Source organism: Papilio polytes, unplaced genomic scaffold, assembly GCF_000836215.1.
Source record: "Papilio polytes unplaced genomic scaffold, Ppol_1.0 DF824269.1, whole genome shotgun sequence".
Classification (NCBI taxonomy): Eukaryota; Metazoa; Arthropoda; class Insecta; order Lepidoptera; family Papilionidae; genus Papilio; species Papilio polytes.
In genome coordinates, this window is record NW_013524935.1 from 5,403,983 (window position 1) to 5,418,170 (window position 14,188).

General features: G+C 32.4%; 3 protein-coding genes across 4 annotated transcripts in view; 2 read left to right on the top strand and 1 right to left on the bottom strand.

The window, feature by feature from the left end:
* Positions 1 to 1,276: 1,276 nt before the first annotated feature.
* Positions 1,277 to 2,090, top strand: LOC106106576 (mitochondrial inner membrane protease subunit 2). Its single transcript, XM_013287180.1, has one exon. It carries the CDS (start codon positions 1,425 to 1,427, stop codon positions 1,917 to 1,919), a length of 495 nt encoding a protein of 164 aa, XP_013142634.1. The 5' UTR covers positions 1,277 to 1,424; the 3' UTR covers positions 1,920 to 2,090.
* Positions 2,091 to 2,197: 107 nt separating this feature from the next.
* LOC106106382 (yrdC domain-containing protein, mitochondrial-like) lies at positions 2,198 to 3,617 on the bottom strand. Its single transcript, XM_013286962.1, has 3 exons — positions 3,307 to 3,617; positions 3,108 to 3,196; positions 2,198 to 2,945 (listed from the first exon to the last, which is right to left on the bottom strand). The coding sequence occupies exons 1-3, from the start codon at positions 3,445 to 3,447 to the stop codon at positions 2,237 to 2,239; spliced, it is 939 nt and encodes a 312-aa protein (XP_013142416.1). The 5' UTR covers positions 3,448 to 3,617; the 3' UTR covers positions 2,198 to 2,236.
* A 313-nt stretch (positions 3,618 to 3,930) lies between these two features.
* Positions 3,931 to 14,188, top strand: part of LOC106107812 (ceramide synthase 6) — a 19,611-nt gene continuing 9,353 nt past the window's right edge. Inside the window, exons 1-3 of one of the 2 annotated variants that reach the window (XM_013288819.1) lie at positions 3,931 to 4,258; positions 4,818 to 4,938; positions 7,177 to 7,197. In XM_013288819.1, coding sequence (XP_013144273.1) covers positions 4,080 to 4,258; positions 4,818 to 4,938; positions 7,177 to 7,197 — 321 coding nt within the window. In that variant the 5' untranslated portion in view covers positions 3,931 to 4,079. The remainder of the gene's footprint in view (positions 4,259 to 4,817; positions 4,939 to 7,176; positions 7,198 to 14,188) is intronic. The other variant, XM_013288827.1, reaches the window with a different exon arrangement.

Consider the following 14,188-nt stretch of genomic DNA (forward strand, 5'->3'; position numbering starts at 1 on the left):
CGCGGGCGTCGTGAACACTCCAGCGTCATCGTCACGACGCGGCGACAGGTGTCCTATTTCACTAACCCATAGATCCCAAGGCTTCTCGTTGCACTTAACAGGACTCACTATCTTGGCAGTAAAAGGAAACTCACCGGACATATTTTAATGTTTACTGATGTTGTGATGGTCAAATTTGGCTTGAAGGTCTTCAAGGAAGATCAGCCATAGCGAACTTCTCGCTTCTTTGATAGGTTATCATCCCATATCTGCGTCTATATCACAGTTCGGCAGGAGCGGCGTCGGACTTACATCGTACCGTGCTTGTTAACTTCATCATGCGAGAATTCTGAATGTGTTTTGATTCTTTTAGGTTTTATATTTACAAAGACAGATGATCTAGCTCACTGACAGCTGATTATGCAGGTTGTAAGTTTTTCTTCAACACGGGACACTTCCATCTGTCGTCAATCCTTTCTACATTGTTTTTTGGGTCCAAACTGATTGAAAGTCCTGTTTGTTGACTTAATTTTATGTTATATTGTACTTGCTACACACATAAAAAATGTCTTTAATTTCTGTTTGGTTGGTGGTTGTGATTTACTACAGAAAGCATCAACACTTTTTGAGTATTTGTAATAAAGCAAAGATCCAATCTGAGTTTCTACAATCTATGGTCATTCATTGGGAATTTTAAGTGACGTCCTCACAAAGGCGAGACAAGACGAGAATTCAGTTATCGATTTAAATCGAAACGATTCTAAAAGTATGTTTAATTACGATTGGTAATTTAAGGGTGATATGCGTTTTAACTTTATTTTTATGAGCATAAATATACATTACAGTTATAAACATCAAAGATCTATATTATTCATTGTGAGTTCTTAAGGATTCATTTATATAAATCGTGAATTAAACCTCATGAGTATTATAAATTTTTAACCCAGCTTCAAATCTTAGAATATTAATAGCATTGCATTTTACCTATATTTGTCATTTTACAACATGATAGTAAGTAGTTACGACCATGCATTCTCGATTCTTAATTTCTCGATTGTGCATTCGATATTGTCAAAAACCATCCGTCTTATAAAGGTTAAAAATATTGTACACCGAATTGGATTAAAATGGTAGATAACGGTTTTCCTACATTAAACTGATTTTAAAGTTAAATAGAAGTTTCGGTTGTAATGCGTAAATAAATAAAGGACTAGTGAATTTTGTGGGTCAATGTATCTGTTACACTTTTGACAGATTATAGCGATTTTTGTTTGACAAGTCAACTGTCAGCGTTAGTCACTGTCATTTAACATCCACCAAAGATCCAAAAGGAAAAAGGGCAAGTTTAAAATAAAACTGTACAGTATGTCCAAAATAAGAAAGTAACAAAGAAAGTCGAGTATGAGGGTAAAATAGTGTGACTTTAAAATTATTAAGTTACTTTAATGTCGTTCAAAAGTGTTTGTCGATCAATTCTGTTCGGTATTCCTATCGGTATAACATTTTTAGATACTGTTGGATATGTTGCAAAAGTCGAAGGCATTTCTATGCAGCCAGCATTAAATCCAGAATCCACTAACACTGATTACGTTTTTTTGTCACGATGGTCCATCAGAGACTATAAAATCGAACGAGGTGATGTAATATCCTTAACTTCTCCCAAAAATCCGAAGCAGAAGATAATAAAACGTGTGGTAGGACTTCAAGGAGATGTTGTGAGCACAATGGGTTACAAAAATCGGTATGTTAAAGTTCCAGAAGGGCATTGCTGGGTAGAAGGTGATCACACAGGCCACACACTCGACAGTAACACTTTTGGACCAGTCTCTCTGGGACTTATTACTGCCAAAGCTGTTTGCATCGTATGGCCTCCTGAGCGATGGCAGAAGCTTGAAAACAAACTGCCCGAATCTAGAAAACCCCTCAGTTTAAGTATATAAATCTTTTTTTTTTATTGTATCTTATTTTTACATCACTGGAACAGCTATCTTTTTTTGGTTAACTTTTTTATGGAGCTGGGTATTGCAACTATTTATTTAATTTATATGTGGTATAACATAGTGAATTAATATACTTGTAAATAAGAAATATAAAAACTTGTAAAACTGTCATTTGTTTACTTTTTTCACATTATCAATTTTCTTAATTTTTATGTGCAGTGATTTTTAAATGTGTTATTTTCTTGATTTTAAGGGTGCATATAGTAAAATTTGTGATATAAAGTAACAATATCTTTATTATACATAAAATAAATAAATTATCCAATACTGTGTAACCCATGGTCTTCTAAAATTGTAACAATTTTATCATATGAAATACCTTTCCTTATGATTGTATATGAGCCTACATTGGACAAATCAACAACTGTGGATCCCGTTCTATTCTGTTCTAAACCTTCACTTAACACACCTCCATCAAATACTGCTCCTAAATGTCCATACAAATGTTCAAATTCTTTCACAGATAATGTAGATGGTTCATTACTAAAGTTGGCACTAGTCAAAGCAATCGGTTTGTCAAATATTTTGGTTACTTTATTTATAAACAAATATTGCGGTATTCTGATACCAATTTTACTTGTTTTTGGGTTCAAGAATGGATTGTTGAGATGTCTTGTTTTTTCAAGAACAACTGTTACTGGTCCAGGAAGTAATGTGTGTAGTAGATCATCAGACAGGTGCTCCGATTTGCCCCATTTACGTAAATCTTCAACATAGGTTACACAGATCGCAACTGGCTTTGCAGAATCTCTTCCCTTTATAGCATATAACTTTTTGATTGCCTGTGGACAATTGGCGCTGCAAGCTAACCCATAAATTGTATCCGTTGGTACAGCGATTACTTGACCATCCTCTAGGAATTGTGCAGCTTTTGAATAAGCCTTTTCTTCCGAACATTTTATAACCTCCGCCATTTTATCAATCTTCATTTTTGCTGATGCTGTTTTATGTCTAACCATGAAACAACTAATAAACTTTAGTCTTTTAGAACAAAACATGCTCAGTAAACACTTTATTAGCTATACTGGAGTTTAATCACGCCAGTTGTGGGCACACTCGTGGTTGCAGCAACGGTAGAATGTGGTCATGGGCTCATCAGCAGAACGAGTCTGAAGTTGCATGAAGTACGCTCTACCGTGTCCACATTTGGGGCAAACTGCGTCAGTAGAATCCACGTTCTCCCAAGCGGCAGCTCCGCCCATGATATAATCTAGTTCCTATACATTAAATAAAACTCAATTAGTAAGTCACGTTTATGTTGTAATAAGTGAAATATTTTAATTACGGATGATGATAAAATATGACGTAACATTTTTGTGTTGTTTACCTTTAATTTAGGGAATGTTCTATAAGACACTTTTTTCTTAATATCATAAACATAAGGGCACGTGTTACATGCGTAACGTAAACCTCTCTCGGGTCGCTCTTCCACAATAAGGATGTTGGCGCACGTTGGGCAGAATAGCATTATCTCAATAAATATTCATAGGTTTTCTCTCTGTTTTGCTGTGTTTAAAAAATGCACAGTACACTTTAATACATAACGCTGATATTTGTTTTAGACTAAAATGCATAAATTGTTGAGTTTTTAATGTCACTATGTCACGTGTGTCGTATGTCACTGTCATTTCGCATGTCAAAGTCAGGCTCATTAGTGAGAGACCAAATCGATGTTTTGTTTGTTTCGGAAAAATCGATTTCATTCGACTCCTCAAAGGTTTAATTGAAAGTGTAATAATGTAAGTCTACTTTTTATAAATACAATTTAAAACTCCACATGATTATAAATCCTGTACCAAGAAATTGGAAAATATTGCTTTTATATCAATTTTAAATTTCTTTGAAATGAACCAAAACACGCAATGTATTACCACATTACATATTTTTTATGTTGGTATTCAACAATCAAACTGAAAAACTGAAAAAAACTGAAATGTGAAATCTCTGCTGTCGCTCAATCAGTTTGACGTTTCGTTCGACTGCATCGGTTGGTTAAGAATATTTACCAAGCGATTTAATATTTATTTTCATTAAAATTAATCGTGAAAACTAGTAACAATACAGTGTTAATAAAATAGTGTTTAAAAACATTAAATTACAATGTTGCGATATTTATTAGATAAATTTTGGGACGAAGATATTTGGCTGCCGCCGAATACTACTTGGGATGATTTGGCTCCAGGGCCCGATAAACCCGTAGTTTTAAATGATCACACACATCTTCTTTATCCCATACCTTTGGCATTGGTACTTATAATTATACGACATATGTTAGAAAAGTAAGTATTACAGTTGAGTGGTTTTTATAAGTAAAAATGTGTGCCAATGACTCGATGCTCCCCTTATTTCTCGTTCAGTGATTCAATGTGTTTTATCTATGTGATATACTGATAAGACCACGCATGCTTCCTGTACGTATATTCTATTACAAAATCGATTTGTAAATAATCGCAAAATCTTTAGAATACGCGACACATTGGAAATTATTACCGAAAAATCTTTGTATATATTTTATAATTCAATAAAAAAGAAGAGACGCTATTAATTCTTATAAGTAATTATGTAAATGTCGTATTCATTGATTAGTGACTTGATTTTTATAGTTTACATCAGTGGTTTTGTAATTTCTTAATATTGTAACTGTAGCTATAATATTAATTATAACATAGAAAAAAAAAATTAAAATTCAAAATACATACTAAAGATTTCCCTTATTTTAGATTAGGTATGAGAATAAGTTACAATTAAATTCAGTCAGTTTGTTTAATTTTAAAATTTGAATAAAACATATGTAATTATTTTATATACAGCACAATTGTTATTTTTTATTTTTTCTAGATATTGGTTTGCACCGTTCGGCAAGTCATTAGGTATTAAGAATACAAGATCAAAAAGAGCACCAAATAATCCGAAACTAGAAGCGGCATATCAGGCTTCATCGAAAATTAGACATAAGCAGGTATGTATGATAAATTTTAGATAATGCAAGAAAGAACGAATCTAATATAGGATGTCAAATCTTTATAACAACACATATAATATACAGTAGAACCTCGATAACTTAAAAACCTCTATAACTTCAAAAAATAATATGTTCCCTTCCCATCAGAGCCCAAAACCTATATAACATAGACCCTTGATAACTTAAAACCTCTATAACTTAAAGTATTTTGTGTTTACCTTGGACTTTAACTTATCGAAGTTCTACTGTAGTAACAATTGAGAATATCAAAGTAAATTATGTTAAAAATTCCTTAAAACGCATTACATGTAGAGATTGTTATATGTTAAATAATAACACTTTAGCTGTAATTAACAATAGTAAGTTTATCGGCGACGGATAACAGTAGATAACAACGGGGAAGTCAGGTTTGCTATCAAATATAATAAGATTCAAACTTAAGTAAGGCTCCTATTTAGCCATGTTACATTATCTTTTTTAAAGTTCACAAAAGCAGTTTATCAAGCCATCTGTACTTTTTTTATGTAAGAGAAAGTTAACTGCTAATGTTTTACAGGTTTTTAAGAGGAGTACGCCCTTTTCTTTAAGACCTAGTCTTAAGTGTTAAGAGTTACTTATAAAGGGATAGGTTTTAATGGAGAAAAGCGCGTGAACCAATCGCCATTTGTCTCTTTGTATGTCCCGTAAATACTTAAAATTGAATGCGGAATCTCATCGAAATTGCGAGCGTCAATAAAGTTTGGATATCGCTATACTTGGTACCCTAGCAGCTTAAAAAGTCATCATTTGGCAATATTTTTTTATCTTATCTATGTCGACTTTGTCAGGAATTCGTCTAATATTTTATCAAAAAGAAATCGTAATTGTTTAAAAAAAATCGTCAAATTGAAAATTTTCGCAGTTGAAAAAAATATTTTTTTGGCAAATAAAGTCTTTCAATTTTAAAATGTAAACACATGATTAATCACCCTTCAAATACAACACTAAGATGGGTGTTTCCCGTTGGGCTGATGTTCAATCTGTTTTATGGGATTTTTTGCCATTGGGCCAATCGAAGCTGTATAAGATCTTGTTTATTTTTGGTATCTGTAAAGATAATTTCAAAATTAACGTATTTGATGAATGATTTTGCTTTAAATAATAATCTTGCAGAATGTATAAAAGCCGTGTTTATTAAAATAACGTGACAATTTATGATTGTTCTGTCTACGAAATAATGATAACTAAAGTCTATGTTATACTTAGAACTAATAATGTTTATGACGTAATTATAAATTTTGTATATTAAACGTGGAGTTGTAATAAAATGGTATTTTTTTTATTTAATATCATGCGGATACTATAAAAATGTTAATAAAAACCTTTCTATAAATATATAAATAAAAATGAGTTTTTTTTGTCGAAAATTGAATTTTTTAAACTTTTTTTCTTACAATGTAGTAAAAAAGAAAAATTGATAGTTAATTATTGCAAACCCCAAGAAGTTTTTTTTTAAATTCGATATTATGTAACGAATATCCTTGCATTACGCAAAAACAACTATATATTATATGTATTTATGTAAACAGGAAACAATCTCGTAACTCCGAACTGCGTTGTAATTTATACAAGGAAATTTAAAAAATGTCACTTTTGCCACTCGACAAAAGTGGCATTTTTTTGATTATTTTTTCTTTTCACATGAATTTTAAAGGCAAAGTATTCACTTTACATATTATTAATAATAAAAATGTTTCGTTGCAAATAAATTGTTATGTTTAAATATAAAAGTATTTAGTTATTAAAACATGGCTGTGTTTAAAATCCCCCGTTAAATTGCAAAACGAAACTGTATAGGTGGAAGATTCCGTTTGACGCAGTGTTTAAGTTTTTTTTTTATTTACTTTTAAACCATTTCTGAAATGTAAGTCTATTTTATGTTCTAAAAATAAGTTTTATATGCAAAAGAATAACACACTTTAGAAGTATTTTATGCACTAATAGACATTAACTGCCAATTAAGGCCCCTTTTATTTTTGTAGAGTTAATTATTTGATGTGCTAATTTTGATATCTAGAAGTATTAAATTGTTTTAGATTAATATTGTGCATTTCGATGTTTATAAGGCTAGAGACACACTACACTTTTTTGGGCAATTTTTTTATAAATTGTCACTTTTGCTGTAGTGTGTCTCAAGTCTTGTTTGTGTGTGACTGTATGCGCTTGCTAACATTGTTGTGTGTGTTTTCTTTACAGTTCTATTTAAGTGAGGAACAGGTAAATGTACATTTTTAATATGCACGCACTATACTTCACGCACTATCATTTAAAGCTTTTCAAATGTTTTTTTTTAAGAATAAGCGACATGATTCTTTTTTCGTTTTTACCATCAGTGAAATCCTATTAATTCAATTACTATTACTCTGTATAAGTATGCATATAACAGAATATTTTATGTTTTTTTTTCTTTTTTTTTTTGATAAAAAAATTATAGATTTCGAACTTTTTTGTTAACATTTTTTTTGTATACGTGATAATTTTGTACTGTAAGTTTTTTTCACAGGACGTTGTAAGTGTATCCTTTATTACTTTTGACACATTTTGTGGTTGATGATAACCACAGGATATATTTAAGCTAATTTACATTTTCATTTGGTATTCACGGATCATGGATTTACCTCCACATATTCATTTAATGATTTTTTTCCTCGAGACTTAACAACCCTTATATGACAGTTTATATTTTTTAAAATAAAAGACATTAGAATGTTTTGGTAAATGGATTCAAAAAAAATAATTACATTGTTCATTTTTACGCCGTTCTATTTTTCGAGTTTCATTTGTTTCCTTTTATTTTTTATTTTTAATTTTAGCTCTTATTACACTGTAGGAATTATTATGATTACAAAATTTAGCATGTTATTGTGCAGTAAACTTTGTAAAACTTACGCCTGTAACACAGCCGCGAAAGCTATATTGTGTCTGCTTCGTTTCGCTTTTGCTTTTGTGTGCAACAGCTCTTACTATGTAATATTCGTGACTGATCAATAACTAGCAAGTTATTTAGTGCGTTTTTTATTATTATACATACGTTATACTCAATGACATGTGATGTTAAAAATCACAGAGAATCCTATAAAATTAACACGTTTTGCGCCAGTATTGAACTTGTTTAACAGAAGTTGAAAAACCTTACATTTATTGAAAAGACAGAAAATAAAACCACCCTGTATGACTTATCGGACTAGTGAGGTGTAGCGAGACGTACAAAGTAATAGTATAATGCGAAATTTAGTAAAGGGATGACCGTTATTGCCATAAATTATACTTCATACTAATATTATAAATGCGAAAGTTTAGATGGATGGATGGATGTTTGTTAGAGTTTGTAGCATAAACGGCTGAACGGTTTTGGATGAAATTTGACATAGATGTAGAGCATAGTCTGGAAGAACACATAGGCTACTCACTTTTGTTTTTTTTTAATTCAACGCGGACGGAGTCGCTGGCGAAAGCTAGTAATATTATAAATGCGAAAGTTTAGATGGATGTCTGTTAGAGTTTGTAGCCTTAATGGCTTAACGGACTTCGATGAAATTTGGTACAGATGTAGCGGATAGTCTGGAAGAACAAATAGGCTATACACTTTTGTTTTTTTTAATTCGCGTCGAGTCGCGGGCGAAAGCTAGTTATTGCCATAAATTGATACATGATCACAAAAGTCCAAATATGACTGTCTTGCAATCCCACCTAATCAATACAATCCAACTATAGTACATGCCGACACAGTAAATAAATTGAATACAATGATAAATCATTATATCCCTGTCTTTATTTATTGTAGATTAAGTTTTCGTCCAGATCGATCTAGATTTAGTTAATTTAAACACGTAGTGTGTGCGTGTACCTGAGCTTCAGAAGCCGTACGAGTGTGAAACGTGATTTCAATACGCGAACGACTTGAATGTTCACTATGCGTACATGAAATGTTGAATTGAATCTATACGAATAATAAAATTGATGTGTCTTTAATATGAAAAGAAAAATTCCAGATTTCGGGAAGATTATGTATTTGCGGTGCTGATAACGAAAATCGCATTTAAAAAATAGAATACCAGCTTTCGCCCTCGACTCCGTGCGCGTGGCACTAAATAAACCAAAAGTGAATAGCCCTTATGTTCTTCCAAACTAACCTCTACGACTATGCCAAATTTAAACGAGATCCGTTCATGTGTTTAGGTTACAAACCTTAACAAACATCCATCTAAACTTTTGCATTTATAATATTAGTAAGATTGCATGGACGAAGTCGCGGGCAATAGCTCGTTAAAAATAAATGGTTGTGGATCAATTTGTACTTGAAAATTACTGTACCAGTGTATATGTAGTATGTACCATTCTATGTGCCATAGGTTGCAAAGAAATCCCTGTTGAAAATTTCACAAAATTTGACTATTATTTCAACACGAAATGACCCTAAATTTCGTCGCGCGATTTTGAGCTAAACTATTTAACTACGTCGTAGTCTTTGACTCCAAAAATCAAACAAAAAAATAGGACCCACCTGCAAGCATTACCTTTGGGATAAAAAAAGAATTATCAAAATCGGTTCACTAGTGGCGGAGTTATGCCGTAACATACATAAAAATAACCATACAGACGAATTGAGTACCTCCTTCTTTTGGGAAGTCGGGCAATGACCAACCTTTACATTAACTTATTTTTAACCTCTATATAAACAAAGTAATAAATACTTCAATTAGTGATGAACTTAGGCTCGGCCTCGATAATGTCAGACAAAGCCTGCTTTGAGCGATCGGACTAAATTAACGAGTAGCTAATGGATGTTACCTGCAAATTTTGTAAACCGCCTGTTTGTAAGTTACCAAGGATTGTTTTAACAAACGAATCTACCAACTGATAATTTATATTTTAGAAATTTGTAAATGCAAAAATTTATCGGTTGTTCTAGCCAGGTTTTAGCACAGAATCTCACAGCAGACAGTTAAGAGTGTCGATATGCTGCCAATTTACTTTATCTAAGTAAATTACAAACTGGCGGAATACACGATTTTCAGGTGACAGATACAAGGCCACCGCCCTTAATACCGGTAAAATCTACCATAATTTTCGTCATCGATCAAATATGTTCCATTATCGCATTGAGTTTTTTGGCCACTAAGGAAAGCTTAAGTGTAGATTTAGTAATCTATACTGTACTATTATAATAAAGCGTAAACACACACTTCTTTGTTGCCTAAGATGTCAGCAATTACAGCATATTTTTTAATAATTCTTTTTTTTAATTTAACGCCCTATATTTACGGTCAGACTTTAGGCTATTTATTTTACCGCCGTTAAACTTAGAGGGTAAATTTTGGATAAAAACCCTAATGTGAGAAAGAGACCATAAGTTGCTGCCAACATCAAGGAAGCAAGATTGCCGAGGTTTGTCATGTTAGTTTGACATTTGCTATTTATAATTTGACAAATGTAAACAATAAAATATAATTTTCATAATTTCATGCGGATGAAGCCGCACGGGAACAGCTAGTTGTACATAAAAAGGCATGTCTAGTACTGTAGGTAGCTCCTTAAATACCTAAGCACAAAATTACTGTGGCAGTAAATTTGGTTAATATTTTTCATAAATTAACCTTTTACATTTATCTTGAATGGATATTTGATTGTTTTATAATGGTATCGGCAGGCAATAGTTCCCTACACTTGTTTATCGATTACGTCCCCCCCTCCCACGAGCTCCGAACCTAACGTGATTTCGTTTGCGCGATTACATTGGGGGAAACGAGATTCTTTACTTTTAGAGCGTGCGCACACCTAAAACTAGACTATCTCACTGTTTAGGGCCTTGTCCTACCACTAGCTGATAGAGGGTTAAATAGCTTAAAAATTACGTCACTGTCATATAACGGAACATAATCCGATATTTCCATAACATAATTTACACGTTGGATTGTTAGACAATTTACAATTTGGTAGGACAGACCCTTAGTCTCGTTGATTCCTATAAGCTTATATTGAGGTGCGCGCACTCCTCGATTTTTAGTTGTGCTAAACAGAATTGGCTGCGAAACAATCGACAATCGCACAACAGTTGTGCGATAGTTTAGTTAACGTTGTGTGTCCGCTCAAGGAAACAAATGAATAGACGAATAGTTCTTACTGATATCAACATTGTGAACTTTTAGTTTTGCTAGGTCTGGAGAACTGCGTACATGTACAGTCACCTGCATAAATATCGATACATTTATTAAACTACAGAAAGTTCTCTTTCCAAAACATGTATGCTTATATCGTTTCAGAAATATACAAGCACTAGCTGTTCCCGTGCGACTTCATCCGCATATAATTATGAAAATTTAAATTTTATTGTTTACATGTGTCAAATTATCAATTGCAAATGTCAAAATTACATGACATGATGACAAATCAATGCAAACTTGCTTCCTTAATGTTGGTAGCTTGTAGTATATAGTCCCTTTTCCACATGAAGCTTATATAGCCTAAAGCGTGTCGTAAGTGTAGGGCTTTTTATTAAAGAAAGAATAATTCAAAAATATGCTATGAGTTTTGATATCCTACGCCACAAAGTAATGTGTGTTTACGCTTTATTATATTAGCCTAGAGTATAGATTTATTGACGAATAAATGCTTGTATATTTCTGAAACCGAAGTCCTACACAAGTTTGTATTGTGAATACATAATTATGCAGAGGACTGTACTGTGTTGTGTTTTTTATAACAAAACATTTTGGATAGCTCGTTTCGTTAATATAATTCAAATACGCCTCGAACAATTGATCAATTATTAAAAATGGTCACATGTCAATAGACAATATAGCTGAATTAAAGTTGTGTCCGACGATAGAACTTTGTATGAACGTTTGATTTTCGATATATAGAAGTTCGTGTACATAAAAACAAGTAAATTAAATTATCTAAATTGATATAATTTTATTTTTAAAATTATCATTCTCAGCGCACGTAACTTTAAAACCTAAATTGATTTAATAAAACATAGTAATAAATTAAATTGGACATACAAGGTTATGTCAGTTTGCAAAAATCATAGGTAATTTAAATTATCGTGTCGTGTAATAATAATTAAATTGTATGGTGTAAAGTTTTAGTTAATTAAATGTTGTTTTTCTATTTTATTTTTAAATAACTGCAATAAACTTGTTTAATTCTATGTTGAAAATATTATTTATTATAGTAATCAGCGTAGATATTTTTTTAAATTCTAAATTAAAGTTTTAATTATTCATAAAAATAGTTATAAAATGATTTTTTAACGCACAAGGTTATGTCAGATTGCAAAAATTATAGATCATAAAGTAATTGCGTGTTGATGAAAAAATAAACAATTAAATTATAAGTTACGATTATAATTAAATGATTGAAAGGAACGATAAAAATATATCTAACTACCTTTGGCCTGAGACTCCGATCGCGTGGAAATAATAAAAAGTAACAAAAGTTTGTCTATGTGTTTCTCTAGACTATTCTCTACATCTATGCCAAATTTCATCGACTCCGTCTGTCCGCAGTTTAAGCTACAAAGTAATAAAATTTTAAAATCTAAAATTATATAATTGTCATTTTGTATTAATAAGATTTGTAATCAATGCAATCATTAAAAACATTTTGGGCGTCGATTGAGAAAGTTTAATTGTCACCTTAGTGGGTTGAAGTTGTCTGAGGGGCATTGTTGTGCCATAGACAACTTCACGACTCTAAAAGCATTTCATAGTTTTTCAATAGTGTCTTTACTACATATAATTTAGTTAAGCATAAGTTATTTAGTTAATACTTCGCTATATTAAAATTCAAGTTGTCCTCCAAGTTTATTGTTTTTACTTGAACGTTATTGCTTAGTTAATTGTTACAAGAACTTGAATGGTATTTTTAAAGTTCCATTGGAGTCTGCCGATGACCTAGGCTAGGTTTAGCTGGTTTATTAGTAGTTCTTATATTTTACATTTATAGCTTCTCTATGGTTTCTCAGCACCCATCGTTCGTTGCTTAGGTTACACATTGGATGTAGATAACGCAAGCTCATTCCTCTAATTGTTTTCAGGTTCACAAACAAATTATTTAATTAAATAACTAAGACTATTTTTTTTACAAAATGAATAAGGAGGTTGACGAATGTGAGATTTCTTTTGATGTTTTTTGTATAGGATATATGGCATTAGTAAATTCCGAGAAAAAATTGCATTCATGCCTAATAGATGTTTAACAGTTACACAGCGATTGAATTTGTAGATGTATGACGTATACAATGACGTCACTATCATCACAGATGTGTGTACTAATTATAGTACGCCAGCTTGAGTGGTCGAGTAATACGTTGTAACGCTTGATATTTCCGTATTTTGCGGTATTTGTCGATAACCACAGACTGATCTTGGGTTCGAAACAAACAAAATGATCTCTTTATTTCGATAGATGGATATATGGTTGTTTGTCAATGCGTATCCAAAAATCACAGATATAGAAAATAGTCTGGAAGAACACATAGGCTACTATTTTTTTATATAATTCTACTCAGATTCTATTCTCAATCAGTTTGTCAATAAAATTCTTATTAAAAATGAAACGGACGTCAATTTAGGACCAAATATATCGAGACAATGACCTCAATTGTTAGGAACTGTATTAAATGACGGCCTATTTGCTTACAAAGGGACAATTCTGTAGCCATAGGCATGCGGGACTTATTAAAACAATTACTGTCGCCCCGTCTTGCTGACGTTAGCCGTTGAGTACATCAGTTCGATTCTCATTGTGACGATATTATTAAAACTGAATGGAAAGTTCAACGTGCCATACCTTTTTCGTACACCTCTTAAAATTTGCTGCAGATTTTCTACTTGTCACCTTTTTTTGTAGTATGTGCAACTCCTATCTACATTTTTATATGTCACAAGGTGGCAAACGAGCAAGCGGCCACCTGAATGCGCCAAAATAGCAAAGCGACCGAGCCCATAGGCATCAGCAATAGCGGATGCGATGCCTACTTTTAATCGTCGGAGAAGGAGACGCACATAAACAGGACATTTCTTCCAATACGTCTCCTGCACCGTTAAATCCACGTTCCCTTGCCATCCACTACGTATAAGAAGAATGATGGGAAGGAAAAGGGATAAAGTTAGGCCTCCTGCACCACACTCATCAGACGAAACGCGGAATTGCTTCCATTTCACGCCTGTCTTCTGTGTGGTTGTTTCACTGACCGAGGCAA